The sequence below is a fragment of the Marmota flaviventris genome, chromosome 4, assembly GCF_047511675.1.
Source record: "Marmota flaviventris isolate mMarFla1 chromosome 4, mMarFla1.hap1, whole genome shotgun sequence".
NCBI classification, from domain to species: Eukaryota; Metazoa; Chordata; class Mammalia; order Rodentia; family Sciuridae; genus Marmota; species Marmota flaviventris.
Window position 1 is genome coordinate 50,186,015 of NC_092501.1, and position 26,839 is coordinate 50,212,853.

Sequence of the window (26,839 nt, forward strand, 5' to 3'; positions counted from 1 at the left end):
GCGCATGCGCAGCTCCGGAGGAGCGTAACAGAAGAGACATTGCTAGTAAAGATGAGGCTACTGGTTACATCTTATTTTATTTCTTTACAAATTAAAGATGCATTGAAAAATAAACCAATGAAGAGAAATGAGAGGTCCAGAGCAGGGGCATCCCAGGCTGGGAGCAGACAAGCTTGGCTAACCCTCAATACTAGCCCTTGTCCTGCCCCAGCCAGTTGGGGTTGGAAGATAACTGTCAGCCACTCAGTCAATCCCAAAGCCCAAGTGGTGTCCTGGTGAAAGAGCACAGGGCTTCAGCCACCTGTCTCTCCCCAACGACCCCTGGCTTGAAGAAGCTGCGTTGCCAGTGGAAGGTGAGCGGGATGTGGGCTGGCTCTGTGAGGTATTGCAAGTTGATGATCAGGCTCCCTACAGAACCATCCAGTGTTGAGGCCTCTCCAGCTGAAAAGGAGGCTGGTACCTCTCCCAGGTGAAAACATATTTTGCAACTCAATTCCCAGGCTTATTCATCTCTGACAACGTGCTTCTATCCATGAAGTAATCACCAGTCATTGCAAGGGAGAGAACACAAACAGCGGAAGCAGAGAAAGCTAATCAACCACCCTCAATAATTGTGATTTGGCTGCTGACCTCCAGGCCCAAGAAGGACCAACCACTTTTCTCTCCACCACCTATGGTCTGTACCCCAGCTCTTGTGTATCTGTATGTGTTATCCCTAATATAGGAAGTTGATGACACTGAGCTGAATTAGCCACCCCCTGTAGTAACCTGGGATCCCCACTCCTTCCTGCCTGCCCCTCTCCTCTCAGAGGCTGGTCCAAAGGGACAAAATATTGCCAGGGTCTGGGTGCCTCCAAACCCCCAACACCGAATCATATACAGTAAAATGAAAAACTACATTCATTACGACAGGATTAGCAGGAAAAGGAGGATAGAGTGAGGGGATAGGGGCACCTTCCATCAGCAGGACATGACAGAGTGGTAGGATTACTTAAGCCCAGAAAGAAGGTGTCTCCTTATATCTCCCCCTCCCCCCAAAGAGACTGAGGTCAGCTTACATGACTTATAAGATATGGAACTGTCCCAATTTCTCTGCCATCCTGGGATACTTTCTGGAAGCTGGCCTGGGACCCTATGCCGTTTACCCATTTGCTTTTAGCTCAGTAGCTGCCGAATCTCCTTGTGCATATGACAGAGAAAGTCCACATAGGATGCTCCCCCGCTCAGGCTCTTGTCTTCCACCAGAAAGTGCTTGAACAGCATCTCCAGCTTATCCTCCTGTTTCACCACGATAAGCTATGGCCAGAATGCAGGGTCAAAGGGAATGAAGCATGCCTAGAAATCTCATGATCTAATCACTCACTCACTCCCCACCCCACTTCCAGGTGGACTTGACAAGAAATTTAGGGTTTAACCAGGCATGGTGGTTCATGCCTATAATCCCATTTACTTGGGAGGCTTAGGCAGGAGGATCTCCGAGTTCACGATGCAAGCCTCAGTAACTTAGTGAGACCCTCAAAATAAAAAATAAAACAGGCTAGAGATGTAGTTCAGTAGCAGAGCTCCCCAGGTGCAATCCCTAGTACCACAAAAAATTGAAAAATAAGAGGCTTCAAAGAAGTGTTACCTTCATGTACCGTGATCTCTGTGCCCTTAAGCTATCAATGAGGCCTCGAACCTTCTTGGACAGTGGATTATCCAGAACTGGCAGAACACTCTGTAACACAAAAGCCATTCCTCCTTGTGATGAAGTACTCATAATTCAGTCAAGAAGGGGGCAACACAGATTTATGCATTAACTGAGAGCCTGAGTAAAGATTGACAGTACCCTCCTTTCCCCATAAGTGTTCCCTGTTATGCAAGGGGCCCCACACACTAACTTTATTGGCTCCCACTCACACCACAAAATGTATTTCCACACCCATATTCTCCATGACTCCTTGTCCTCACCAAGCCACTGGTGATTTGACTGAAGGAAGGGACGTTGAAAAGGCTCTGGACAACACCCTGTTGAACACTGGCTCCCACCCAGAGGAAGAGGTTGAGCCCATTCTCCAACAAATATATATCGCCATTGCTTAGACGTTCTTCAGATGCTCGGATTGCTGGTGGTTCAGTGGTACTCTCAATGGGAGATTTTGTCTAGACAAAAGGAAGGGGGCAAAAATTTACCAAGGAACATAAGACATACCTGCCCCCTTCACACATACACACAGAACTCAAAAAGATAAGCCCCTAGACACCACTCACTCTGTAATTCTCAGTGTGAAATGTACTTAAAACAAATTCCTTAGTATCAAACAGAGATACTATTACTCTCCCACCCACAATTCCTCCTCCTTTTTTTTTAATTTTTTTTTTTTTAGTTATAGGTGGACACAATATCCTTTTTTAAATTTTTTAAATTAATTAATTAATTTTTTTGGTGGCAAGGGGGATTGAACCCAGGACCTTGTGCATGTGAGGCAAGCACTCTACCAACTGAGCTATATCCCCAGCCCTCTTTTATTTTATTTTTATGTGGTGCCTAGGATTGTACCCAGTGCCTCACGCATGTTAGGCAAGTGCTGCACCTCTGAGCCACAACCCCAGCCCCCCCAAAATTCCTTCTTCTACGAGGCCCTTATCTCAGTGCCATGTCTCACACCCCAATCCTCAATCGCACCAATGGCAGGAGGCGAGGATAGAAGAAGACATTTGTCTCAGCCACATCCATGGAGGTAACCAGCTGTCGGACATAGGCACGGTCATCTGTAGTGACTTCAGCTCCAGGCTGCAGGACATCACTCTTCAACACACAGTTCAGATAAACTGGGAGTAGCTTCATGCACTCAGGAAGGATCAACTGAGGAGTTATTGGAATAAAATTAATGATCATGAAAAATTCCTCCTAAGTGTTAAACTTTGTCCCAAGAACCCCTCCACTGACATGTTTGCCCCACCTGTCCTGCAGAGGAGGGGCTGGCACAGTTCTTTCTGTAACAGGCTAGGATCTGGGCACACTGTGTGATAAGAGTGTCACGCACAGACTTCACAGGGCTGTTCAGGACACCCCGGTATGCTGGGTGGAGAAGGGGGAATAGCACTTACTGGTCAGCCACATCATATGAGCCTTCCCACCATCAGACCTACCCAGGAATGTTGAATTGTTGACCATCTTGGGCCTTTCTCTCAGCCCCAATCCCATCCTGCCCTATGCCTATCCTCACCAAACTTGGCCATGTAGTTGATAAGTGTGTCAGTCTCACAGTTCCGATACAGATCAGCCAGCAGGGTGCAGCAGTTCAGGGCCAGATTGTGGATGCGGAGCCGACGCTGCCCTGCACAACTGGTATAAAGCAGGGCACACTAGAGGAAGAAAAAGGGGAAACTCACATCCTCCCTCACAAAAGTCCTCTGAAAAACTGTCCCTTTGCTACATCATTAAACTAGAAGAAAAGGTATAAGCCAACCCTCCCCCAGCTGCTTCTTTGAATCTTTCTACCTGCTCCTCACCTAGTACTTCCTCCCTAGCCCCTGCCTCCCGCTTGCCACCTGCAGGAGCGCTCCACTCTCTTCATTAAGCCGATCATCATGCTTGAACTCCACAGTCACTGTCTTGTCCCCATCTAGCCCAGCCAGCTCCACATCTGTTGTGTTGCTCATGTAGAATGCTCCAAAGAAATCTACAGCACGGATACCTGAGGCCACATAGAGACAGGGTCACAACTAAAGGTTGTGACAGGTGCCACACGCTTTCCTCTCAGATTTAACCCCCCAACTGCTCTTCAACCAGGACTGACCAGTGCTTGTCCGGACCCGCATCACAGCATCAAAGCCAACAACCTTCTGTACATCACGACGCAGGTCACTCAGGAACCGTTCCTGATCATTCTCCACCTGCAGTCGCCCAGGCCCAGAGTCATATCACTAACCATATAACTTACCCTGCAGTTTCCCTGTACCCCTTCCACTCCACAAGCCTGCTTAATTATAATAACAATAACAGTGAAGATGATTAACAATGATATTGATAATAGTGATACTTTTAAAGCACTGACTACATGCCAGGTACCACACAGAGTGCTTTACATATGATTATTTCATTCTGTGGATAAATCCTAATTAATAAGTATTAAAATGTTCTTTCATTTTAGAAATGAAAGAACAAAAAAAAGGGATAATAATTTTTTTCCTGTGTTAACAGCGCTATTATGTGGTGGGGCCAGAGTATCAACCCAGTACTGACAGCAAAGACCTTGCTCCTAACCTTTCCCTTCCAGAGCTCCCTTCTTTACATTTCTCTAACACAATTCCTATTAATGAGTCAGCGGCTCAGAAGCCACTCCATATGTAAGCAGTCATTCTAAGATCTGCTGCCATATGCCACCCAGAATTCCACACCATACCTGAAAGCAAGCATATTTGTAGACAGAGCCACCAGTGAGCTGGGGCACAACAGAGAGCGTGGCCACATCCACGTACTGGTTAGGGAAGAGAAAGAGGTCTACACAGCAGCCTTGGGCCACACACTCTTTGGCCAGAGTCTGATAGGCACCTGTCTGGGGCTGGAACAGAGTCTGGGGAGGAGCAGAAAAAATGTTCAAATTTCTCAGCTCTTCCCTCTTTAAGGGAATATATGTAATATGTATACTCAAATACTTGTAAGACTTCAGAGCGTTGCCTAGGAATTTACAATAGTAGTACAAAGTTCTGTTTAAAAAAAAGCAAAGCCAGGCACAGTGGTGCTTGCCTGTAATCCCAGCTACTTGGAAGACTGAGGCAGAAAGATCACAAGTTCAAGGTAGCCTTGCAACCTAATGAGATCCTGTCTCAAAAAAAAAAAAAAAAAAAAAAATATATATATATATATATATATAAATTGGCTAAGAGGCAGCTCATTGGCCCAAGCTTGTAATACCAGCAACTTGGGAGGCTGAGTTAGGAGGATCACAAGTTCTTTTCAACTTAAAGAAGTCCTGTGTTGAAATAAAAAATGGAGATGTAGCTTAGTAGTAAAGTGTCATTAGGTTCAATCCCCAGTACTACCAAAAAAAAAAAAAGAGTCCACAGAGGGCTTTGGACTGGGACAGGATAGAAACATGTGGAAGTAGTGAAACAGGTTGGCTAGGCCTTGGGTTCAATCTCCAGTATCACACACACACAAAAGACACTGGGAAGAGTCATCACCTTTCCCTCTACTGAAAAGTCCTCCCCCCACCTTCCAGTCCCACACCTTCTCCTTGTCTGTGTTGATCAACTTCCTGTCATCTCTGTTCTTCAGCTTCCCTGGGGCCTCCGCAATGGGCAAGGATGTATGGAACAGAAACAGCTTTCCTGCACACTCAGCAGCCTAGGAAAGAAGACAGCACTACATTTTCATTTTTTATTCATTTATTCCTTCCCTTATCATTTATTAAGCACCAACTATGTCAGAAAGGTTGACTTGCTGGACAGTCACCAATCACTGAAGAAATGGAGACTGTATCCCAGAGGGTAAAGATGGTGAGAGGAATGTAAGGCAGAGAAAAGAATAAAAAAGCAAGGCAGAGGAGGTTACCAAGAACTCTAACAATTACCTTCAAAGCCTCCATCCCAGCCTGGATAACTGGGGCAAATACTGTCTCTGTCTCTCTTGTGTCTGCGAACATTTCTGGAATCTGATCCAATAAGCTAAAGAGATAGGCAATGGGAAATAACCAAAATTGCTATTCAGATTCCATATGCTTTAGTTTTTAATTCTCTTAAGAATCATCTGGCCTCCAGACTCTGAAACTCCTGAAGCCACAGTCCCTGTCCACCTACTGACCCCAACTCCCTGGCCTTCCCCACTCTCTTTTCACCCCCACAATCTGGCTCTTACCTAGTGATGACTGCCCGAGACTCATTGACATTGACCAAGAAGCCATCCAGGAGTGGCACAAACATGTCAGCCACATCAGATACAACCATCATCTGTGGCTGGGCCAAAGAACTCTTCACATTGTAGAAATGGAGCACCTTATTGTAGGTGACAAAGCCAACGCGGATTGCTGATTCTTCTGCCCCGCCCTCCCTGTGGATGGCAATATTTGTTACCCAGACTTGGCACCTTCTCTACCATCCATAACTTCATAAGATCCGGATTCATCTGCTCAGTCAACTTCCCCAAAACCCACCATTCACCAAAGGAAACACCTCAGCTCCATTACTCTCACCTAGGTAGGTAGTCTAACAGTGACTTGAGCTCCTCACAGAGAAGCCTCACAAGACCAGTCCTGATGGCATTGTAGGAAACATCAATCATGAAGATGAAGGCAGGAGGGCTAGGAAACTTATTATTCTGCAGAGGAAGGAAATAGGGAGAGAAGGGTATGGTAAGGAAGCCAGCTGACCAGAAAGCAGTCGGCAAGAAAGGGGACAACAAAGGGGTAAGGGAAATGATAACAGCAATTCTGAGCTGTCTCATTATCCTCCACCCATTGCTCCTCCCCTGCTACCTTCCCTCACCTTGCAGTAATCTACAGTGGCCAAGAATTCATAAGAGCCCAGGGATAGCTCAGGACGGTCATAAGCATCCACACGTTTGCCGGTATGATCCAGATGTTGAAAATACTGGGGGGGAACTGTGGGGAGTATGCAGTGTGTTACTCAAAGGTCCACTCTCAAACTTAGTACCTCTGGCCCTAGCTGAGCTGCCCCATATCACTCCAATGCCCCAACATATGCCCTACTTCCCCAGCTCCTGAAAAAGGGACTCTCATCTATCTAATTAGAAAGAGAACAATGAGATGCAATCAAGACTTTCCCCCTGAATCCCAGCCTCCACGGACATACCATCATTGATACAGCTGCAAAAGCAGCACTGGAAGCGCCTCCCTCCCTCGATGAACTGCATGAAGGGGCACATGTATGCTTTACAGCGATTACAGCGTAAAGGGCCAGATTCCCCATGGTCCACAACATATGGCGAAGCCTAAGAAGCAAAGGGGAGGGGCTCAGACATGGAGGGAAGCTATGGTGGGTTCAGACATGTATGTATGGTGGGTTCAGGCAACAGATGAGGAGGAACAACCTGGAGGGAGAAGGGACATGGCTCAGATATTTTGCCTGGGGAAGGAGTACAGTGGAAAAGAATGAGGACAAATGACTGAGGGTACTGACCAAAGGAAAATGTCCCTGAGTCTAAATTTCATAGTTCCCTCTTCTTACTCCCCATTTCAGAATGAATTTCTTTTTGAAAAAAAAAGGACTGCATAATTAATCACAGCAAGCCAAGGGTTGCCACAGAAAGCCAAAGATATCCAAGATTACTGTTTCTGGTCCTATATTCATTCCCTTCCACTCCTGCCATAGGATCTTGACTCTTGCTTCTATCCCTAAGTATCTATAACACTTCTCTCCTTTCACCTAGAGTAGAATTTTGATACCTACTGATGTCTCAGGCAGATATCACCTAAGAGATAAGAGACCAGTGTCCAACCATCTCCACTGGGACTCAGAAAAAGAGAAGAGAAAAACAAAAGAAGACAAAGAAAGAAGCAGACTACAAACTGAATCTTGAGTTTCTAAGTTCTAGAGAACTCTAAAGTTAGATAAGTAAAGAATGAACATAAAGTTATCTATAAGGTCTAGAAGTTCAGCTGTTTAGCTCTTTTTTATCATGCTGGTTCCAGGTACTGAGTGACACAGATCAGGGGCCAAGCCAGGTAAGAGACGGAGTACTGGATCCTAATGTACCTGTCTCTTACATACTGTCTTATATATCTGGGGTGACAGGCCAGCCTATAAATAAAAAAATAGAATTATGTATTTCACATCATCTGGTGATGATCACTCAATGAGAGGTTCCTTCATCCAGATGTCTTCACCCCACAAGTTGGTCCTGCCTATTTTCATATGGTTTGTTTCTCCCATGAACCCTGGTCCACATGGCAACTTCTCAAACTTTTTCTGTCATCACCATCATTCTCTCCAGGAATAAGCCCTGGAAAAGAAAGCTACTAAAGATACTGCCCCTCCTGTCCGATCAAGATTTATTCTATCATGACAGTCAGAATCACATCTAGGAAGAAGCCTTATTCCCCCTCCTTCCCTTTCGTTATATTCTAGCCCCTTCCCTGACTTACCTCCTCTGGGGGCAGCCTTGCCAGTGGCTTGATGACAGCTGCCAGGGGCACTTGAGCCTGCTTTGCCATGTCAGATGTGCAAGGGATATTATAGGATGTACATCGGATGTATCGGGGACTTGCATTCCCTGAAGGAGGAGGTAGATGGTCTCACATGAGTCATATTACAAGAGCCCTCCAGTTACCAGCTCTCCATTGATAATTCACCCCATCACCTCCACAAATGCTAGAGCTGATGGTGGCTTTTTTCCCTACCAGAAGGACTTGGTCTCTGGTTACAGACTGACAAAAACTCCATCTACAAACTGATAACCTTGGACAAAAGGCCCCCATAGAGCGGAGTTAACACCTTTCTCACCTTGGTCTTTTACCAGGAAGCTGGTGGTGACTAAGGGTGGCACCTGGCCCCGTACACCAGTAACAAATGGCTCTGAACCCCGGTTGTTCCTGTCGTCTTCAATGACCTGAATCTGCAGGGAAGAAGTGAAATGAGTGAAGTGATAGAAGAAAATGAAGTGCCAGGTCCCAGAGTGCCAGGAAAAAGGCTATTTTCAATTAGCAGATTTGCCAAGAACACCTCATGCACAGGCCTGCTCTCCTAGATAACATATCAAATGCCACAATGCCAATCTTTCACTCTATAGCCAGCAACAAGATGCTGGGCAGGCCACACTAAATATGAGCTTCTTGATAAATCGCCCCTGGCCCCCAGTCAATGGTGAATACCCTCTTATTCCTCCCACTCTAGCTCTAATCACAGACCGTCAAACATGGTTAGAGTCTACTCCCATCCCCACCAAACCTCCCCAATCCCTGATCCTCCCCAAGATATGTTGAGTTAGAGCAGGAAAACAGATGGCAGTAACCATGTAAAAATGAATCTACCTGGAATGACTCTACACTCAATGAAATTAACAAGGGACAGGGTGAGGAGAGAATTAAACAGCCAGAAATGATCAGGTAAGGTAAAAAAGCAGATGCTGCCTTCCTTTCAGGTAAGCATCAATGTGTATATGGGAGGACAGAATAAATATCCAATTCTTAAAGCTCAAGCCTCACCCCCATATTTTGACAAACACAGTGAAGGGGGAAAAATATGCATATGCAAAGCTGGTAACCAGACCCTTGTGTAGGTTGGTGACCTTTGATAAGTTACTTCAAGATGAGTTTGATATAGCCAGAAAACATAAAGGGCAAATAAAACTATCCCACAGCAAAAAGGGTGAAGCTTAGAAATATAGCAAATTCAAAGGCTTGCCAGATAAGAAAGTGGCCCACACATTCCAAACAAACAATCCCTTCCCCTCTAAGAAATACCAGTTTGGGATTTGATGAACCTATATATTATAACCACCTACCCAAATGTTTCTCCACAACAGGCTGCAGACCAATTAAACCCAAAATGGAAGATTATACCGCTTAACTTTGTCCTGTTCCATCACGTGTCACACACAGGCTCCTGGAAGAGCCAGAAGCAGGACTAAAACCCAAGCTTAACATTCCATCTGGCTCCACCCTTACAGCCTGACCTTCTACCATCCCAAACTCAAGGTACTGCTAACAGCTTGCTACCTCTTCCTTATGTGGTGACTCGAGGCATGCATATCCTTCAGCTTATAAAAGTAAGAATTTAGAAGGGCAAAGGAAAAAGTATGAACAGGGATGGATATGGTGAATGAGGTGAAGATGAGGTCACAGGCATGCATGGATGGCACTAACACAGGGATGACACACACACACACACACACCCCCTGCACTTACTGGACTAGGAATGGCATCAGGGTCTATTCTGTGCCTGGTTTTCTGCTGAGGAGGCAGCTCATTGAGTTGCTTTTAGTGTTTTAATAATAAAGGCAGCAGGGGAATACAGGGAGACAAAAGAACAAGAGGCAGATATTACTTCTCTCAACCCTGATGAGTTAGATGTGAACAACTGGAGCCCAAATCAGACTGCTGAAATCAGGCCCCCTCTAGATTTGAAATTCTGAGTCTCTCCAGCCCAATAAAGAGGCTGCAGTAGTTCAAACTATGATATAGAAGATAAGGATGCAAATAGGAAGCAAGCAGGGTTTACAAGGAGGGACTAAATGGGAGAAACCTTAAGGAAGATGAGGAATACTCCCTCTAAAAGGCCAAACCTTCTATTTAAGGACTCTTCTTATTCTGAAAAAAGCCTCCCTCACATCCAATCACACTCTTTCTGACTGTGAAGGGGGGGAAAGATAGGAGAGCTACTCCATCCTTCCAGGTCACCCTTAGCCATAGTGATTCCCCAAAGGAAGAGGGAAGAGAACAGAATGGAATATGACAATGGCTAAGCATGGTGAGGTAACTGACATAGCAATGTTACAGACAGGACTATAAAGTGGACCCTATTTGGGAATATAGCCCCAGCCTCTATCCTGAATCTGATAAGGAAAGCCTGAGGATTCTGCTGATGGTTCTAAGGGTGAGATTCACCCTCTTCCTGGGAGAAGCAGCTTCCCCATTGAGACTTTATACACACACTGTCCTTCTACAATATAGATCACTTTTCCCCATACATACAGCATAGGCCTATCAACCATAAGTACTGTGGGCTTCCTCATACAACACTGTCCAAGTAGGAGCAGAGAGGAACCAGTGCAGCTTTCCTGCTCTGAACGCCTAATATCAGATAATCCTCACCTGCTCTAACCATTAGGAAGAATGCTGTCCTACTAGGTATATGGACAAGACCCAGCTACTACTCCACAGAAGAGCAAAGATGACCATGTATGCCCAACAGTAACAGAACTCATCCCTCAACCCAGAGCTCCACTTTGGCTTCCCTTCCTTCTCCATGCAGCTATGGAATAAAACTGCTCTCAAAGATCTCTGGAACTTAGAAAGCACAGTGGCATATGCCTGTAATCCCAGCAACTTGGGAGCTGAGGCAAGAGGATCACAAGTTCAAGGCCAGTCTCAGCAACTTATCGAGTCCCTGTCACAAAATAAAAAAGGGCTGGAAATGTAGCACCCCTGGGTTCAATCTCTAGTACCATTAAAAAAAAAAAAGATTTCTGGAACTACAGGTTCTAGTTCAAAGAATCAAAAATCATATCTAGGTTCTAGGCCTATTAAGAAGATGAATGAAATGGAAAAATTAAGAAAAAATGCTAAGCAAAAGGTCATCTAGGTCAACCTGCTTATCTGCAGACACAAACCCATTTCACAGGACCATATGAGCATCTACTTACAGGGCTAGGGATGGCATCAGGGTCCAGGCGCTTAGGAGGCAGTGGTTGAGGAGGCCCAGGTTGACTGCCAAAGGTGGGTGCTCCAGGGTAAGGACTTCCATAATTGGGCTGAGGGCCCCGGGTTGGTCCAAAGGAACCTGAAATACAAGGGCACGGGGTAATGAACTCAAAAATTCCCTCCCTGCTGGGTGCAGTGGTGCATGCCTATAATTCCAGAGACTTGGAAGGCTGAGGCAGGAGGTTCACAAGTTGAAGGCCAACCACAGCCAACTTATGGAGGCCTTAAGCAATTTAGCAATACCCTACCTCAAAATAAAAAATAAAAAGGGTTGGGGACATAGTTCAGTGGTAAAGTGCCCCCTGGGTTTAGATCAATTCCCAATAACAAAAAAATAAAAATCCCCTTCTTATATCTTCTTAAGGACTCAGGGGAAAAGACTAGACTCTATAAACATAGAATTATAAGAAACACTAATCCCTGGGGAAGCCATTCACAGAAAGATGACACTATCTGAACTAAAAGAAACACTAATGTCTTATAAACCTCACATCCTAGTAATGATACCCTGAAGTAATCCATCTAGTTCACCACTTAAAAACAAATACTAAAAAACACCTGAAAAGCTGAGGCCTTTGGCTTCTTTGATAGACCTTGGGAAAAACTCACCATTTTGTTGCAGCTGATAGCCTGGCTGTTGAGAGGAGTGCATAGGTGGTGGGGGTCCTGGGGGCCCAGTCACCTGGGGGCCTGGGGGCAGAGCTTGAGGAGGAGGTGAGGATACATGGTTGGGCTGGCTCACTGGGGGCCCCCCAAAACCCTGTCCAGGCAGGAGTGGACTGGTCATAGAAGGCATCCGAGGAACCCCTGAAGCTGGGGGCGTGAAGCTGGAGGCCAGTGGTGGAGCAGATCGTTGGGGAGGCTGGACCCCTGGATGACCTTGGGCCTGGCTAAGGGGAGGAGCCTGGCCCTGAGGATAGGAGCCATATGGACCAGAGTTAGGGAAACTTCCTGAGGCTGAGGCCGGTGACGTTGGTGGGCCTGAGAAAAAGAAGAGGTTGAGTCAGAGGCCAGTGTTTCTGTGTCCTTGCTCAGTAAATCACTTCCCTTTCCATAAAAGAAGCACAAGTATGACTGTCCCATCTTTTGGGGCTCAGAGGTACAGAAAATAAAAAGGATTCAGGTATACTCCCAGAAACTAATACCTCTAAAAAGGAGACAGCAATGCTCCAATGGTCACTGCTACTTACCATAGCCCAGCCCCGAAGGGGGAGGGGCTGGAGCCATAGCACCACTGATCTGCATTCCAGCCAGCTGAGCAGTCACCTGTGCACTTGTTGGAGGAGGGCCATAGGGCTGAAGCACAGCTGGCTGGCTGACCACAGGGGCCAATGGGGAACCAAATGGCTGAGACCCAGGGAGCCTGTAAAAAGAAGGAAAACAGAGGTGACTAGTGGGCTGTGCTATCCTTTAAAGCTAGGCGGAGCTACATACCATTCGGGAAGCTATACTGTTTTCTGGCATCACTAATCCTGAGTTCTTGTATGGCATACTTGTATATCTGTGAGTAAATTACATTCCTGATTATCTACATTGTGATTATTTGTGACAAATCTTATTTTATCTAGGTTCATTCCAAAAACATGTTAAGCACCCTTTGGTCAAATACTATTTAATCTGCTAGTTAAATTATCACCTCCTCTGCCTCAATCCTTTGTTAACAAACCATCTCAGTTTTGTAATCTGAACCCTGAAGAGGTTAAAAGGAAAGGCACATGCATATGAGTTCTTAACAAATGTGAAATCAAACAAATACAATTTATTTTTCAACTTTTAAACTAGTACATATTCTTTAGATCAATTTGGTATTGTGGTACACACCTGTAATTATAGCAACTCAGGAGGCTGAGGCAGGAGGATTGCAAGTTTGAGGCCAGCCTCAGCAAGTTAGGAGACCCTCAGCAACTTAGCAAGACCCTGTCTCAAAATAAAAAATAAAAAGGACTGGAGCAACCCCTATTGGGCCCCCTCTTGCCATCCAGGAGCTTTGTCTCTTTTCTTCTCACTTAAATAAATCTTACTCTTTTACTCTTTAAAAAAAAAAAAATGGAGATGCAGTTCTGTGATAAGACATCCTGGGTTCAATCCTCATTACCAAAAAAAAAAAAAAAGCATAAGATCAGAGCAGCAGATCAGCTGAGTTTGGCATTCTGTACTAACTGAGAGAATAATTGAGAACTGTCCCAGGAAGGGACTAGAGAAAAGACATAAACTGAGTAGTTTTCCGACTGGGTCTAACAAGCAACATCTTGTTGGCTACTTGCATGATACCAGACAGCACATTTGTTTTATTTTTTAAATCATAGATGGGGCTGGGGTTGTGCTCAGTGGTAGAGCACTTGCCTTGCATTCAGGGGACACTAGATTTGATCCTCAGCACCACATAAATAAATAAAGTAAAGGTATTGTATCCTACAAAAAATAAATAAATAAATAAATAATAAAGGTATTGTGTCTGTCTACAACTAAAAAATATTTAAAAAAAAAAAATCAGGGCTGGGTATATAGCTCAGCTGGTAGAGTGCTTGCCTCACATGCACAATGCACAAGGCCCTGGGTTCAATCCCCAGCACCACCAAAACAAAACAAAACAAACCATAGATGAGTGTGATCATCCATGCCTCTAATCTCAGCAACTCAGTAAAGTGAGGCAGGAGATCACAAGTTCAAGGCCAATTTTGACCCTACCTCAAAATAAAAAGTAAAAAGAATTGGGGTTAGTTCAGTGGTAAAGCATGCCCAGTTTCAATCCCTAGTACCTAAATAAATAAATACAAAATCATACCTTTATGATTTATAAAGCATCTCAAGGTTCTTCTATTTGCCAGTGGTGGTGCAGGGGTGGTTACCAGGGATTGAACTCAGGGGCACTCAACCACTGGGCCACATCCCCAGCCCTTTTTTATATTTTATTTAGAGACAGGGTCTTACTGAGTTGCTTAGCACCTCACTTTTGCTGAGGCTGGCCTTGAGCTTGCAATCTTCCTGCCTCAGCCTCCCGAGCCACTGAGAATACAGGCATGTGCCACCGCGCCTGGCTTCTGGGTTCTTTAATATAGTATTATGGCAAAACAATGAGAAATACAGAGTGTATAGGTAATTAAAACAGTAAAAGTAAGCAGGCCAAACTAGAACTAAGCACTAGACCTGATTCCCAACTTAATTGTGAGATATACTATAAATAGAAAAAAAAGTACAAAATACATACCAGTACAGTTGAGTAATTATAATATGACCACTCATATAACCAAAAACCAAGTCAAAAAATAGAATGTATCAGCATCCAAAAGCCCTACATGCATCTATTCCATAAACCCTTGCCCTTCTCCCAGGAGAAACTACTTTCATCACTTTGTAAAAAATCATCCTCTGGTCTTTAGTACATTCCTCAATAGTACAGTTGTGCTTTATCAGGTTTTTTTTTTTTTTTTTAAGCTTTTATGAACGGAATAATTAAACACATATTCTTTGGTTTTTCTGTCTTTTATTCAACCACATTTATGAAAATGATCTATGATGTTCCCTTTAGCTATAATTCATTCCCTTTCATGACTAAATATTATTCCTCTAAATAAATATGCCACAATTTGCTTAAGCATTTTTTTTTTCTGGTACCGGGGATTGAACCCAGGGGTGCTCAATCACTGAGCCACATACCTAGTCTTATTTCATATTTTATTTAGAGACAGGATCTCACTGAATTGCTTAGTGACTCACTTTTGCTGAGGCTGGCTTTGAACTCACTATCCTCCTGCCTCAGCCCCAACAAACTGTTGGGATTACAGGCAGACGCCTGGCTGCTTAAGTATTTGTCTTTTTAAATCTTTATTTTCATTTATTTATTTATTTTATGTGGTGCTGAGAATTGAACCCAGGGCCTCATAAATGTGAGGCAAATGCTTTACCACTGAGCAACAACCCCAGCCCTTAAGCAATTTTGGGGGCGGGTAGAAGGATTGGAACTCAGGGGCACTCAACCACTGAGCCACATCCCCAGCTCTATTTCGTATTTTATTAGAGATAGGGTCTCACTGAGTTGCTTAGCACCTCGCTAAATTGCTGAGGCTAGCTTTGAACTCACAATCCTCCTGCCTCCACCTCCCGAGCCACTGGGATTTCAGGCTTGTGCTACCATGCCTGGCTTTAAGCATTTTAATATAGATAGATATTAGGGATTTTCTTTTCTTTCTTTTTTTTTTTTTTTTGTGGTAGTGGGCATTAAATCCAGGGCCTTCATCATGCTAGGCAAGTGCACTGAGCTATAATTTCATTTATCTTTTAATTTTGAAACAGGGTATTACTAAATTGCCCAGGTTGGCCTTGGATTTGTAATCCTTCTGCCTTAGCCTTCAGAATCCCTGGGATTAGTCATGTGCCACTGTGCCCCAGCATCCTTTACTTTTTTTCAACTGGATTATCTTTTTCTTTCTGATTAGTAGGAGTTCTTTATATATTGTAGATACTTTTTGGGTTGAGGGAGGGCAGCGGTAGAGATAGAACCTAGGGCCTCCGCATGTTAGGCAACCACCCTGCCTCCGAAGTACAGCCCAAGCTGTGTGTGCTCGTGTGTGTGTTTGTGTGTGTGTATATATTCTTTTTGTGTGTGTGTGTGTGTGGTGCTGGGGATTGAACCCAGAGCCTTGTGCATGTGAGGCAAGCACTCTACCAACTGAGCTATCCCCCTAGCCCCCAAGCTATGTGTATATTATATGTAAATGTCTTTTTCATTTCCTCACTTGCCTTTCCAATGCACTTTTCCCTCAACCTCTCCCTCTCTGATTATTCTCATCATTACAAACATACCAACATCTCAGAAAAAAAACCAACTCTGCTAGAGGTATAGCTCAATGGTAGTGTGCCTGCCTGGCATGTACAAGGTCACAAGTTCAATCTTAGCCAGACCCTGCTCAAAGAAAACAAGCTGGGGCACATCCGTAATCCCAGCAATTTAGCAATGTAGTGGGGCCCTGAAAGTGAGACCTGTCTCAAAATAAAAAATAAAAAAGGACTGGTGGTGTAATTCAGTGGTAAAGCACCCCAGAGTTAAATCCCCAGTACCACAAAGAAGAAAAACACTATACTAAGTGAATCAAGTCACAGAGCCAGGCAGAGTGGCACAGCCTGTAATCCCAGTGGTTTGTGAGGCTGAAGCAGAAGGATCATGAGTTCAAAGCCAGCCTCAGTAAAAGCGAGGCACTAAGCAACTCAGTGAGACCCTGTCTCTAAATAAAACACAAAATAGGGCTGGGGACGTGGCTCAGTGGTCGAGTGCCTGAGTTCAATCCCCGATACCCAAAAAAAGAAAAAAAAAAAAAGAAAAATCACGTCATATATAATTTTATTCCTATTAAATCCAGAATCCGGAATCTATGGAGATAGAAAGTAAAACATCAGCTGCTTAGGACTGGAGGCATGGGAGAATGGAGGAATAAATAGGAGTAGCCAGATACCTAAAGAATATGAAGTTTTGGGGGTGGGGTTGTGGCTCAGAGGACGAACGCTCGCCTAGCATGTGCAAGGAAGGCACTAGGTTCAATCCTCAGCACCACATAAAAATAAATAAATAATACAGGTATTGTGTCCACCTACAACTAAAAAAAAAAAATGTTTTTTAAAAAATAATATGATGTTTCTTCTTTTTTTGCAGGGAAGGAGGGTATGGGGATTGAACTCAGGGGCACTCAACCACTGAGCCACATCCCCAGCCCTATTTTGTATTTTATTTAGAGACAGGGTCTCACTGAGTTGCTTAGTGCCTCATTTTTGCTGAGGTTGGCTTTGAACTTTCGATCCTCCTGCCTCAGCCTCACAAGCTGCTGGGATTACAGGTATGTGCCACCATGCCCAGCTATGATGTTTATTCTTGAGATGGTAGAAATGTCCTAAAACTAACTGTAATGAAAATTAATTGCAATATATTAAAACTCATTGATGGGGCTCGGGTTGTGGCTCAAGTGGTAGCACGCTCACCTGGCGTGCGTGAGGCGCTGGGTTCAATCCTCAGCACCACATAAAAATAAAATAAAGATGTTGTGCCCATCTAAAACTAAAAAAATAAATAAATAAATATTTTTTTAAAAAGACCTCATTGAACTTTTACACTTCAAATAGGTGAACTGCATGATATGTGAATTATATGTCAATAAAACTATACAAAAGAATTCATCTATGCTCCATCTGTATTTCTTCAACTTCTTTTTTCTCTTTAAAGAGCCTTCTTTCTAGGTTTATTTTTCTTTTTATTCTAAGTCTCTCCTCTAGTAGTTGATTGATTGATTTTTTTTTTTTTTTTTTTTTTGGTACTGGGAATGGAACCCAGGTGCATTTAACTTCTGAGCCACATCCCATCCCCAACCCCATTTTATTTTTATTTTGAGATAGGGTCTCACCAAGTTTCTGAGGCTGTCCTCAAACTTGCAATCCCCCAGCCTCAGCCTCCCCAGTCGCTGGGATCACAGATGGACACCACCCCACACGGCTCCTAATAGTTTTTCAACCAAGTCTATGACATTGTCAACTCAGTCTGAAAATATCTTTACCTGCCTTCTCTTAATGAGATATGTAATTCAAAGTTGACAACTATTTTCCCTTAATGTTTACAAAGTATTATTCTATCTGCTGTCCCCTATTACTTTCTACTAACTCTAATCAATTGCTTTTCCTCCTCTGAGAAGTCCTTATGGCCTGGGTTGAGGAAGTATGGTTGCTTTGCTTTAGCTTCTGGAAGGTACTTCATCAATATTACTACCCAAGATCAAAATTTTAATTATTTTTTTTAAGAGAGAGTGAGAGACACAGAGAGAGAGAGAGAGAGAGAGAGAGAGAGAGAATTTTTTTTTTAATATTTATTTTTTAGTTTTCAGCGGACACAACATCTTTGTTTGTATGTGGTGCTGAGGATCGAACCCGGGCCACACGCATGCCAGGCGAGCGCGCTACCGCTTGAGCCACATCCCCAGCCCCAAGATCAAAATTTTAAACAAACTACTAGGGCATAATTTCCATACCTTTAAATGTTCAATTTAATGATTTTTAGTAAATTTGTAGTTACACAATGACCCAACAGAATCCAATTTTAGAATATTTTTATTATCCCCAAATGTTCCTTCATGTCCAATTGCAGTCCCAAGACTTTTCTTCCCCTACTCATCAAATACCAACTTAAGAAAAACAGGGCTTCCTATTATCTTCTGCCAGTGTACAAACTTTTTTCCTAGTCTAACCGTTCTTGGAAGGTACAGTCCAAACACAAACTACCTAAGCAAGGTATCAATTCCAAGGTATCAATTCTAGGACTTTCAGGAAAGTCCTAGAACTCTTCTCTCATCCCCAGCACCTGCTTAAATTTAAATCTCTGGATTTTCAAAATCATATTTTTTACTCAAGTTACTTTGATATTCAGTCTTCACTTGGTTTCTGGAACTTGAGTATTTCACTTTCTAAAAACCGATCTATGAACTTGAAAAAATTGTTTTTCAGAACTGAGGATTGAACTCAGGAGTTCTCTACAACTACTCTATGCTATATCCCCAACCCTTTTTCTTTTCTTTTGTGTGTGTGTGTGTGTGTGTGTGTGTGTGTCTCTCCCCCCAACACTTTTTCTTTTGCGCCTCTTCCCCCACCCCACCCCCCGCCCTGCTTGTTGTTGTTTGGTTTGATTTTGAGACATGGTCTTGTCAAGTTCTCCAGGCTGGCCTCAAATTTGGAATCCTGCCTCAGCCTTTGGAAACCCTGGGATTACAGGTATACACCTCCGCACCCCTCAAAATAAAATTTTTTTGTTTCTAATTTTTCTCCTTTCTAAGATGACTAGTAAAAGGGTTTTCAGGGGGCTGGGGATGTGGCTCAAGCGGTAGTGCGCTCGCCTGGCATGCGTGCGGCCCGGGTTCGATCCTCAGCACCACATACAGACAAAGATGTTGTGTCCGCCAAATATTAAAAAAAATAAATATTAAAATTTAAAAAAAAAAAGGGGGTTTTCAGGTTATAGTAATCTACTGCTAGTTGAAACTTTTTGACCCCCTTCAACTAGGCAGTTTTCTTCAGCTCTTTGCTGAAACCACACTTACCAATGATACTAACCTTGCCAAATCACAACATTCAATTCTCAGCTCTCATCTTATCTTTCAGCAGTAATCGACAAAGCTAATTCTTCTAATGCCTTCTGGAAATATTCTCTCTAATTGGTTTCAGGATACCACACTCTCCTGGCTTATCTCCTACCTCACTACTATTCTTTCTCCTTTTTTTTTTTTTGGCAGTACTGAGAATCGAACCCAGGCCTTGACCATGCTAGACAAGTGCTCTACCACTGAGCTACATCCCCAGCTCCCCTCTCATTATATTTTGTTTTGTTGTTTAGTTTTTGTAGTGCTGGGGTTCAAAGCCAGGGCATTGAGCAGGCTAGACAAGGGCTCTACCACACATTGATATTTCTTGCTCTTCAACATGTCCACCATATTAACTTCTACCTCAAAGCCTTTGCACTTGGTTTTTCCTCTAAGAAACTCTTCCCCCAGAATTTCATCACTTCACTGAAATCTCAAATTAGTTCAGAGAATCTTTCTTTTGATCAGAATTTTTTTTTTTAAACTGGGGATTGATCCCAGAGGTGCTTTACCACTGAGCTACATCCCCAGCCCTTTTTTAAAATTTTTATTTTTAGACACGGCCTTGCTAAATTGCTTAGAGCCTCACTAAATTGCTGAAGCTAGCCTCAAACTTGTGATACTCCTGCCTCAGCCTCCTGAATCACTGAGATTACAGGCATGAGCCATCACACCCAGTTTGACCAGCATATTTAAAACAATTACCAGCCCAGCCTGGTGTTACATGCCTATAATTCCAGCAGCTTGGAAGGCTGAGGCAGGAGAATCACAAGTTCAAAGGCAGCCTCAGCAATTTAGTAAGGTCCTAAGCAACTTAGCAAGACCCTGTCTCAAAATTTAAAAAGTTTTTAAAAGGGCTGGGGATCTGGCTTAGTGGTTAAGCACCCCTGGGTTCAATCCCCAGTACAAAAAAAAAAATAAAAGTTCCCATCTCCTCATCAGTCACCCTCTATATCCCCACCTCCCCCTATTTTATATCTTTAAGTATATTTGTCACCTGTTATCATCTATGTATCCCATTTGTTTGCCTTATCCATGTTTATGTTCAATGCTAAAAATGGATATTCTGAGTTGGGCACAGTGGCACATGCCTATAATCCCCAAAACTTGGGAAGCTGAGGCAGGAGGATCACAAATTCCAGGTTAGCCTCAGCAACTTAGTGGTGCCCTAAGCAACTTAGTGAGAGCCTGTCTCAAAGTAAAAAACAAAAAGAGATGGTGGGGTTAGGGCTGTGGCTCAGCACTTGCCTAGCACGTGTGAGGCACTGGGTTCGATCCTTAGCACCACATAAAAAAATAAAGACATCTATAATTACCAAAAAAAAAAAAAAATTACTATTAAAAAAAAGGGGGGGATAGGGATGTAGTTCAGTAGTAGAGTGCCCTGTTCCAATCACCAGTGGGGATGGGGAGGAGACTTATGTTCACAGAAAAAGAAAAATGTGCAAAAGAACAATTATTCAATAATACACAGGGTTGGACATCAACAACACCTGTGATCTGAAATAACAAAATACAACAGGGTAGAGGGAAGAAATAAAGAGATATATGAGAAAGGTAAAAAGGGATCTATGAGAAAGGCAAAAGAAAAAAGGAAAGAAATAGATCCTCATATATTCCTAACCTGTCCACTTTCATCAAACCAATTTTATGTTAACCCATATACATACCTTTGCATCTGAACAGTGGAGCTTGGACCATTCTGTACATCACCTTGGCCAAACTGGCCATATGCAGTCTGGCCACATGGGGCCTGTGCTGTAGAGACTGGAGGTGCCCCTGAGGAGGGTGGGGCTCTTGACACACCTGAGGGTAAAGGACAGAAAATAAGTGATTGGGAAATAAATAACTTTCTCCCCCTCCCTGAGCTAGGAATGCAAAGTAAGAATCAATAATCTCAGACCTTCACTGATCTAATACCACAAATGCACAGTGAAAAGGACACCATCAATATGCAACTCCAAACCAGTCTCATGGCACACACCTATAATCCCAGATATTCAAGAGGCTGAGGCAGGAGGTTTGCAAGTTTGAGGCCAGCCTCCATAACTTAGCAACATTGTTTCAAAACAAAAAATAAGAAGGACTAGGGACCTAGCTCAGTGGTAGAGCAACCCTAGGTTGAATCCCCAGTTGAATCCCCAGTACCACCAAACAAACCAAAAACATGAAACTCCAGCTATAGTAGTATTCTGAACGTGGATGCCCAATAGAAAGCTTGTACTCTGCCAGACAGATAAACTAGGGTGAAGCTGCAGCCAGAGCCAAAAAAATGTAGGGCCTTCCTATGATCACTACACTTACCCACTAAACCCAAGACAGCATAATGTTCTTTTTTGGTACTAGGGATTAAACCCAGGAGCACTTAACCATTAAACCACATCCCCAGCTGTTTTTATTTTTTATTTTGAGACAGGGTCTCAATAAGTTGCTTAGGGCCTCACTAAGTTGCTGAGGCTTGCTTTGAACTTACAATGCTCCTGCTTAGCCTCCAGAGTTGCTGGGAATACAGGCAGGTACCACGGCACCCAGCCTAATGTTCTTACCCTAGACAAAAAGTTTTTGAAAAAGATCTTACTCTAGAACTCGAAAGTTAGAGCATATATCAAAAAGGTGGTACAGAAGATAACCAAATAATATACTTAATTAGGCTGTAAAGAAAAGCATCTTTTTTTGTGTACAATGAATTGAAATGCATTCATGTACAACTAAGTAGAGCAAACTAAAAAAAAAAAAATTTAAAAGGAACCTTTTTGTTTTTCCTTTTTTTTTTTTTTCAGTGCTGGAGATGGAACCCAGGGCCCTAATCCATACTACGCAAATGTTCTACCACTGATGTCTGATGTATATCCTTGCTCCAAGGAAGGCACCTTTTAGGGAGACTATTCTATCACCCTCTTCTTCATACGTTGTACTTTTCCTAAGTATATCCTTTTCATCCACTTCTTAGTGTAGAAGCTTCCAACAGCACAAGGTTCAGGACTGTTTTCACAGGTCAGAGACCTTGCTCCTGCCCAAGGGTTTAGTCAGGAGAGTTGGCCTCTCCTCCCATTAGTGCTGCCACCTATGTCCTCACAAAAGCTGAACTCCATCCTTTCATCAGAGCTGCTATCAAAACTACTTCTACTACCCTTAGCCATCCTTCCAATATGAAATGCAGAAACAGGGATCAGTTACTTTGCAAACCACTTCTGAAAAGTTGCTGACCCCTGGTCAAACAATTTATTTCTCCTTTGGCTTTGCCCTGGGTAAAGATTAGACATTATAGAACCAGCCTATAGGTTTAACTGATTAATGGAACTTGCTCACTAACCAGAACAGAACTAGTTAAATTTTCCTCTCAATAACAAAGCTATCTCTTGAAAGAAAGCCAAACATCATGTTGATAAGTCAAGAGCAAAGGGAGATTCTTTCCAGTCAAAGTCCAAACCAAGAATAAGGTTCTTCTAAATAACTGGGACATAGCTGTGTGTGGTGGTGCACACCTATACCCTCAGCAACTCAGGAGCCTGATGTAAAAGAATCAGAAGTTGGAGATCAACCTGGGCAACTTTAGTAAGACCCTGTCTCAAAATAACAAATTTTAAAAAGGGCTGGACATATAGCTCAGTAGTAAAGCACCCCTGGGATCAATTCCTAGTACTGCCCCCCGAGAAAAAATTGACATCTAATTTTACTACTTTAGATTCTTTTTCACAGTATGATTAAAATGGTAATACCTCATTTATTTTCCAAATCTTACCTATGCCTCCTTGATGCCTTGTTGTTTTTCCATATACCTTCATGGAATTTACTTCCTCAAAAAGAATAAATAGGGCCAGCCATGATGGTACACACCTGTAATCCCAGGAACTCAGTAGGCTGAGGCAGGAGGATCATAAGTTCATGGCCAGCCTCAGCAACTTAGTATGAGACCCTAAGCACTTAGCAAGAACCTGTCCCAAAATAAAATTTAAAAAGGAGGCTGGAGAAACTCAGTGAGACCCTGTATCTAAATAAAATACAAAAAATAGGGCTGGCTCTGTGGTTGAATGCCCCTGAGTTCAATCCTCAGCACCCTACCCAAAAAGTGGAGGGGAAGAAAAGGATGGGGAGATGGCTCAGTGGTTAAGCATCCCTGGGTACCAAATCCCTGGTTACAAAAAGTAAACAAACAAATATTTTGGCATATCTTAAGTCCTCAGTTAGCCCAATCAAAGATCTACCTTCCAAAAGGCCCTCTGGATAATCTGTAAAGTACATACTATTCTTGAAAAAGTAATATAAAATAAAATTTAAATTTAAAAAGTAAAAGTAATATAAAAATCAAGTTTTGGGGGTTGGGGACATATCTCAGTGGTACAGCATGTGCTTAGTATACTCAAGGTCCTGGGTTTGATCCACAGCACTTCAAAACAAACACTGAATCTAATGCAGGACCAAATTTGTCTTATTTTCCTAATGTTAGAGAATATCTAAGAAATGGAGGAAACTCAAGCCAAGGAAAAGGAATGGCATTAGAAGAAAGATAGTTCCTGCACCAAAAATTAGGCGCAAAAATACTACACTTTTCATCCTAGAATCATTTATACACAGACTTGAGCCAGAGTCATTTATAAACAGAATCATCAGACCAACAAAAGACATTTGCCCTCTTGCTCTCTCTCTATATATAGATGAATATGAGGAAGTAGTGATTTTAGGGAGTTTTAAGTCAACATGATCTGGAAGATCTATGACCATTAGCTTTTTTTTGGTACCGGGGATTGAACTCAGAGCCTCACACATGCTATCAAGCACTCTACCACTGAGCTATATCCTTTGTCCTTTTTATTTCCTTTTGGGACAGTCTTACTAAGTTGCCCAGGCTGGCCTCAAATTGATGATCCTCCTGTTTCATCCTCCTGAGTTGTTGGGATTACAGGCATTGTGCTACTGAACACAGCTCCATTTAGCTCTTAACAATGCAACCAAAGGAGGCCATAAAGGAAGTGAGCTACCATTGAACCTGGAAGATGTACTCCCACTAGATGTCTGAAGGTGAAAAGTCATCCATCTAAAAACAGGGAAGATAGACTGCTTTCAGTTTCAGGAAGCCAGTTTCATGTTCCTCAGTCCCATCACCCAAACTCCTTAGGCAGCTTTGTAGAGCAATACAATCCAACCTGAAGCTGCTGATTCCCCTCCTTAGCTCAAAGAAACTTGGAAACATACCTTGGGGAAGAGTTTGCTGATAGCCTGGCACCGGGCCATTATAGGCTCCATAGGAAGTGGGGGGCGCTGTGGTCCCTGGTTGCCCACCATAATTAGACTGATGATACCCTGGATAGATGGGCTGGGGCTGCCCAAATGGCGGCACAGGTGCAGCTGACTGGTTCACATTCATTATGAAAGCATCCCCGACTTGGACTCACCTATTTGAGAGACAAAAGATAAATTAGTCAAAACAAACTCCTGAAAGAAAGAGCAACTATTCAGGGTAGGAAGCAGAGATAAAAAGAGATTGACCTATCTGGCAGAGATCAGCTTAATCATTCCCACACTAACACAGGATCTGTCATTTTCTTCCTAGCCAACACCCAGCTTCTCCTCAAAGCAAGGATTGTTACTTTGAACCCCATGCTTCCTCAATGCCAAAAAGATATACATTTCAAGTTCAGGCAGACCCATCAGAATGGAGCAGCAGCCTCCATTCCCCAGTGGATGATTTCTAGTGTCTAGTCATACAAGGAGTCCTTTAGCTGATGAACTACCATAATGTTACAGGTAAATGAAACAATGTTTCCATTTTCCATTCATCTTTCCAGCATCACCTCATCAATTCATTCAACAAATACTGACACCCTCTAATATGCTAGTGTGTGTGTGGGGGGGGGGGGTGTTGGGGATTGAAACCAGGGCCTTGAGCATGGGAGGCAAATGTGCTAGTCATTTTTAATCTAACCCTGGGGCTTACAGTAAAACATACCATCTAAAATCCCTCCCCCTCAAAAGACAAACTTTTAGAGTAACTGATTTAAGAGAAATGACATTCTTTGGCTAATCTGCAATAATCCAAATGCTACTCTAACCCCAGATTTTCCACTAAAACAGCACATGGACATTGGAACTAAAGTATTAAAATCACCAAATGTAAAGAACACCTGAAAACTCTTTAGCAAGTAACAGATTAGAACTGAGTTCATTCAGGCACAAGAACATCTTCACATAATCAAAAGAAACAGTTCAAGGATTGGTGGCAATGTAAGATTTCAAAAAATATCAACCAGAGGACTATAAGTATCATAAATCCCAATGCACTTCTCCAACTCTCCTGTTTCTGCTCTCCTTATGTGCTTGTTATGAATATAAGCCACTATCAAAATTACTACAATCTTGCCCAGCAGAGGAATGAATTAAAGGGTCTTTCAAGTATCCTTCCAAGAAAAGGACTATTTGATCATATCTACTCTGAACAGCCTTATCTTTCTAATTATAGGCAGAAGGGGCCCAGGAGGCAGGGGACCTCACAGGTATCTCAGTGGAACAATAGGCCTCTCCCCTTTGCTAGAGAAGGCCATCTTGACTACAGAAAAGTTGAGCTGCTCCTGAACTAGAATTCTAAATTCAAAGCCATTTGGGGAGCTGGTCTTCCAAATCTGAAACCTTGCACAGGTCACTGACACTAAACTTGAGAGGTGTCCCCCTCCTTTTATCTTCCTAAAATCAGGAGGAAGTCGGGAGGAATGAAGCTTGTTCTCCAGAAAACAATCTCCTCAAACACACTCAGAAACTTGAAGTCAACCTCCAGTCTCGACTCCATACAAGGTGGACAGTGGAGGGTGACAACCCAAGGGGGCGGGGCAAGCTTCCTAGAACTCTGAAAGTAGTCGAACTGTGGAGGCTGGGGGCGCCAAGGATCAAGATTGTGAAGCCAAGGCAGCTTCTCAAGCCACAATGAGAAGTCTTGTCCATTAAGCATTAGAGTCCGAGCATCCAGCACCCTTCGACAAGCTGGGAGCAGCAAGCTGGAGCGAGATTCTGGGCCGGGAAGCTAAGGCAGGGTCTAGGACCGATCCTGGGTCTTGGATGCGTGAGGTAAAGGTCTCTTCTTAGGCCCCGTCCCCAGGCTCCTCCCTTCCTTCTAAAACGGGACCCCAATCTGGCCAGTAATACCCCGGTTTCTCCTCTGCATTCCTACCCACCACCGAACCTCCAGATGCCACTCCTCACCCGGCTCCAGATCCAGGTTCGACTTCGTTCCTAACGTCAGGGATCCCAGGCTCCACTTCCGGTTCCGAGGGGGGGCGTCGTTTTCGCCCCCGGAAGTCCCTCCCCCACGCTCCAGGGCTGAACCACTCCTTCTGCCACGTCGGCATTAGGCATGCATTTAGGAACCCGGATGCCGCG

General features: G+C 43.5%; 1 protein-coding gene across 1 annotated transcript; it reads right to left on the reverse strand.

The window, feature by feature from the left end:
- Positions 1 to 58: 58 nt before the first annotated feature.
- Positions 59 to 26,745, reverse strand: Sec24c (SEC24 homolog C, COPII coat complex component). Its single transcript, XM_027931198.2, has 23 exons — positions 26,663 to 26,745; positions 24,665 to 24,864; positions 21,142 to 21,277; positions 12,554 to 12,726; positions 11,973 to 12,344; positions 11,306 to 11,442; positions 8,446 to 8,557; positions 8,088 to 8,215; positions 6,796 to 6,934; positions 6,469 to 6,584; positions 6,177 to 6,301; positions 5,843 to 6,034; positions 5,559 to 5,652; positions 5,216 to 5,332; positions 4,389 to 4,559; positions 3,783 to 3,879; positions 3,535 to 3,680; positions 3,210 to 3,348; positions 2,943 to 3,061; positions 2,666 to 2,845; positions 1,951 to 2,142; positions 1,628 to 1,717; positions 59 to 1,296 (listed from the first exon to the last, which is right to left on the reverse strand). The coding sequence occupies exons 2-23, from the start codon at positions 24,834 to 24,836 to the stop codon at positions 1,156 to 1,158; spliced, it is 3,288 nt and encodes a 1,095-aa protein (XP_027786999.1). The 5' UTR covers positions 24,837 to 24,864; positions 26,663 to 26,745; the 3' UTR covers positions 59 to 1,155.
- Between the last annotated feature and the right edge of the window lie 94 nt (positions 26,746 to 26,839).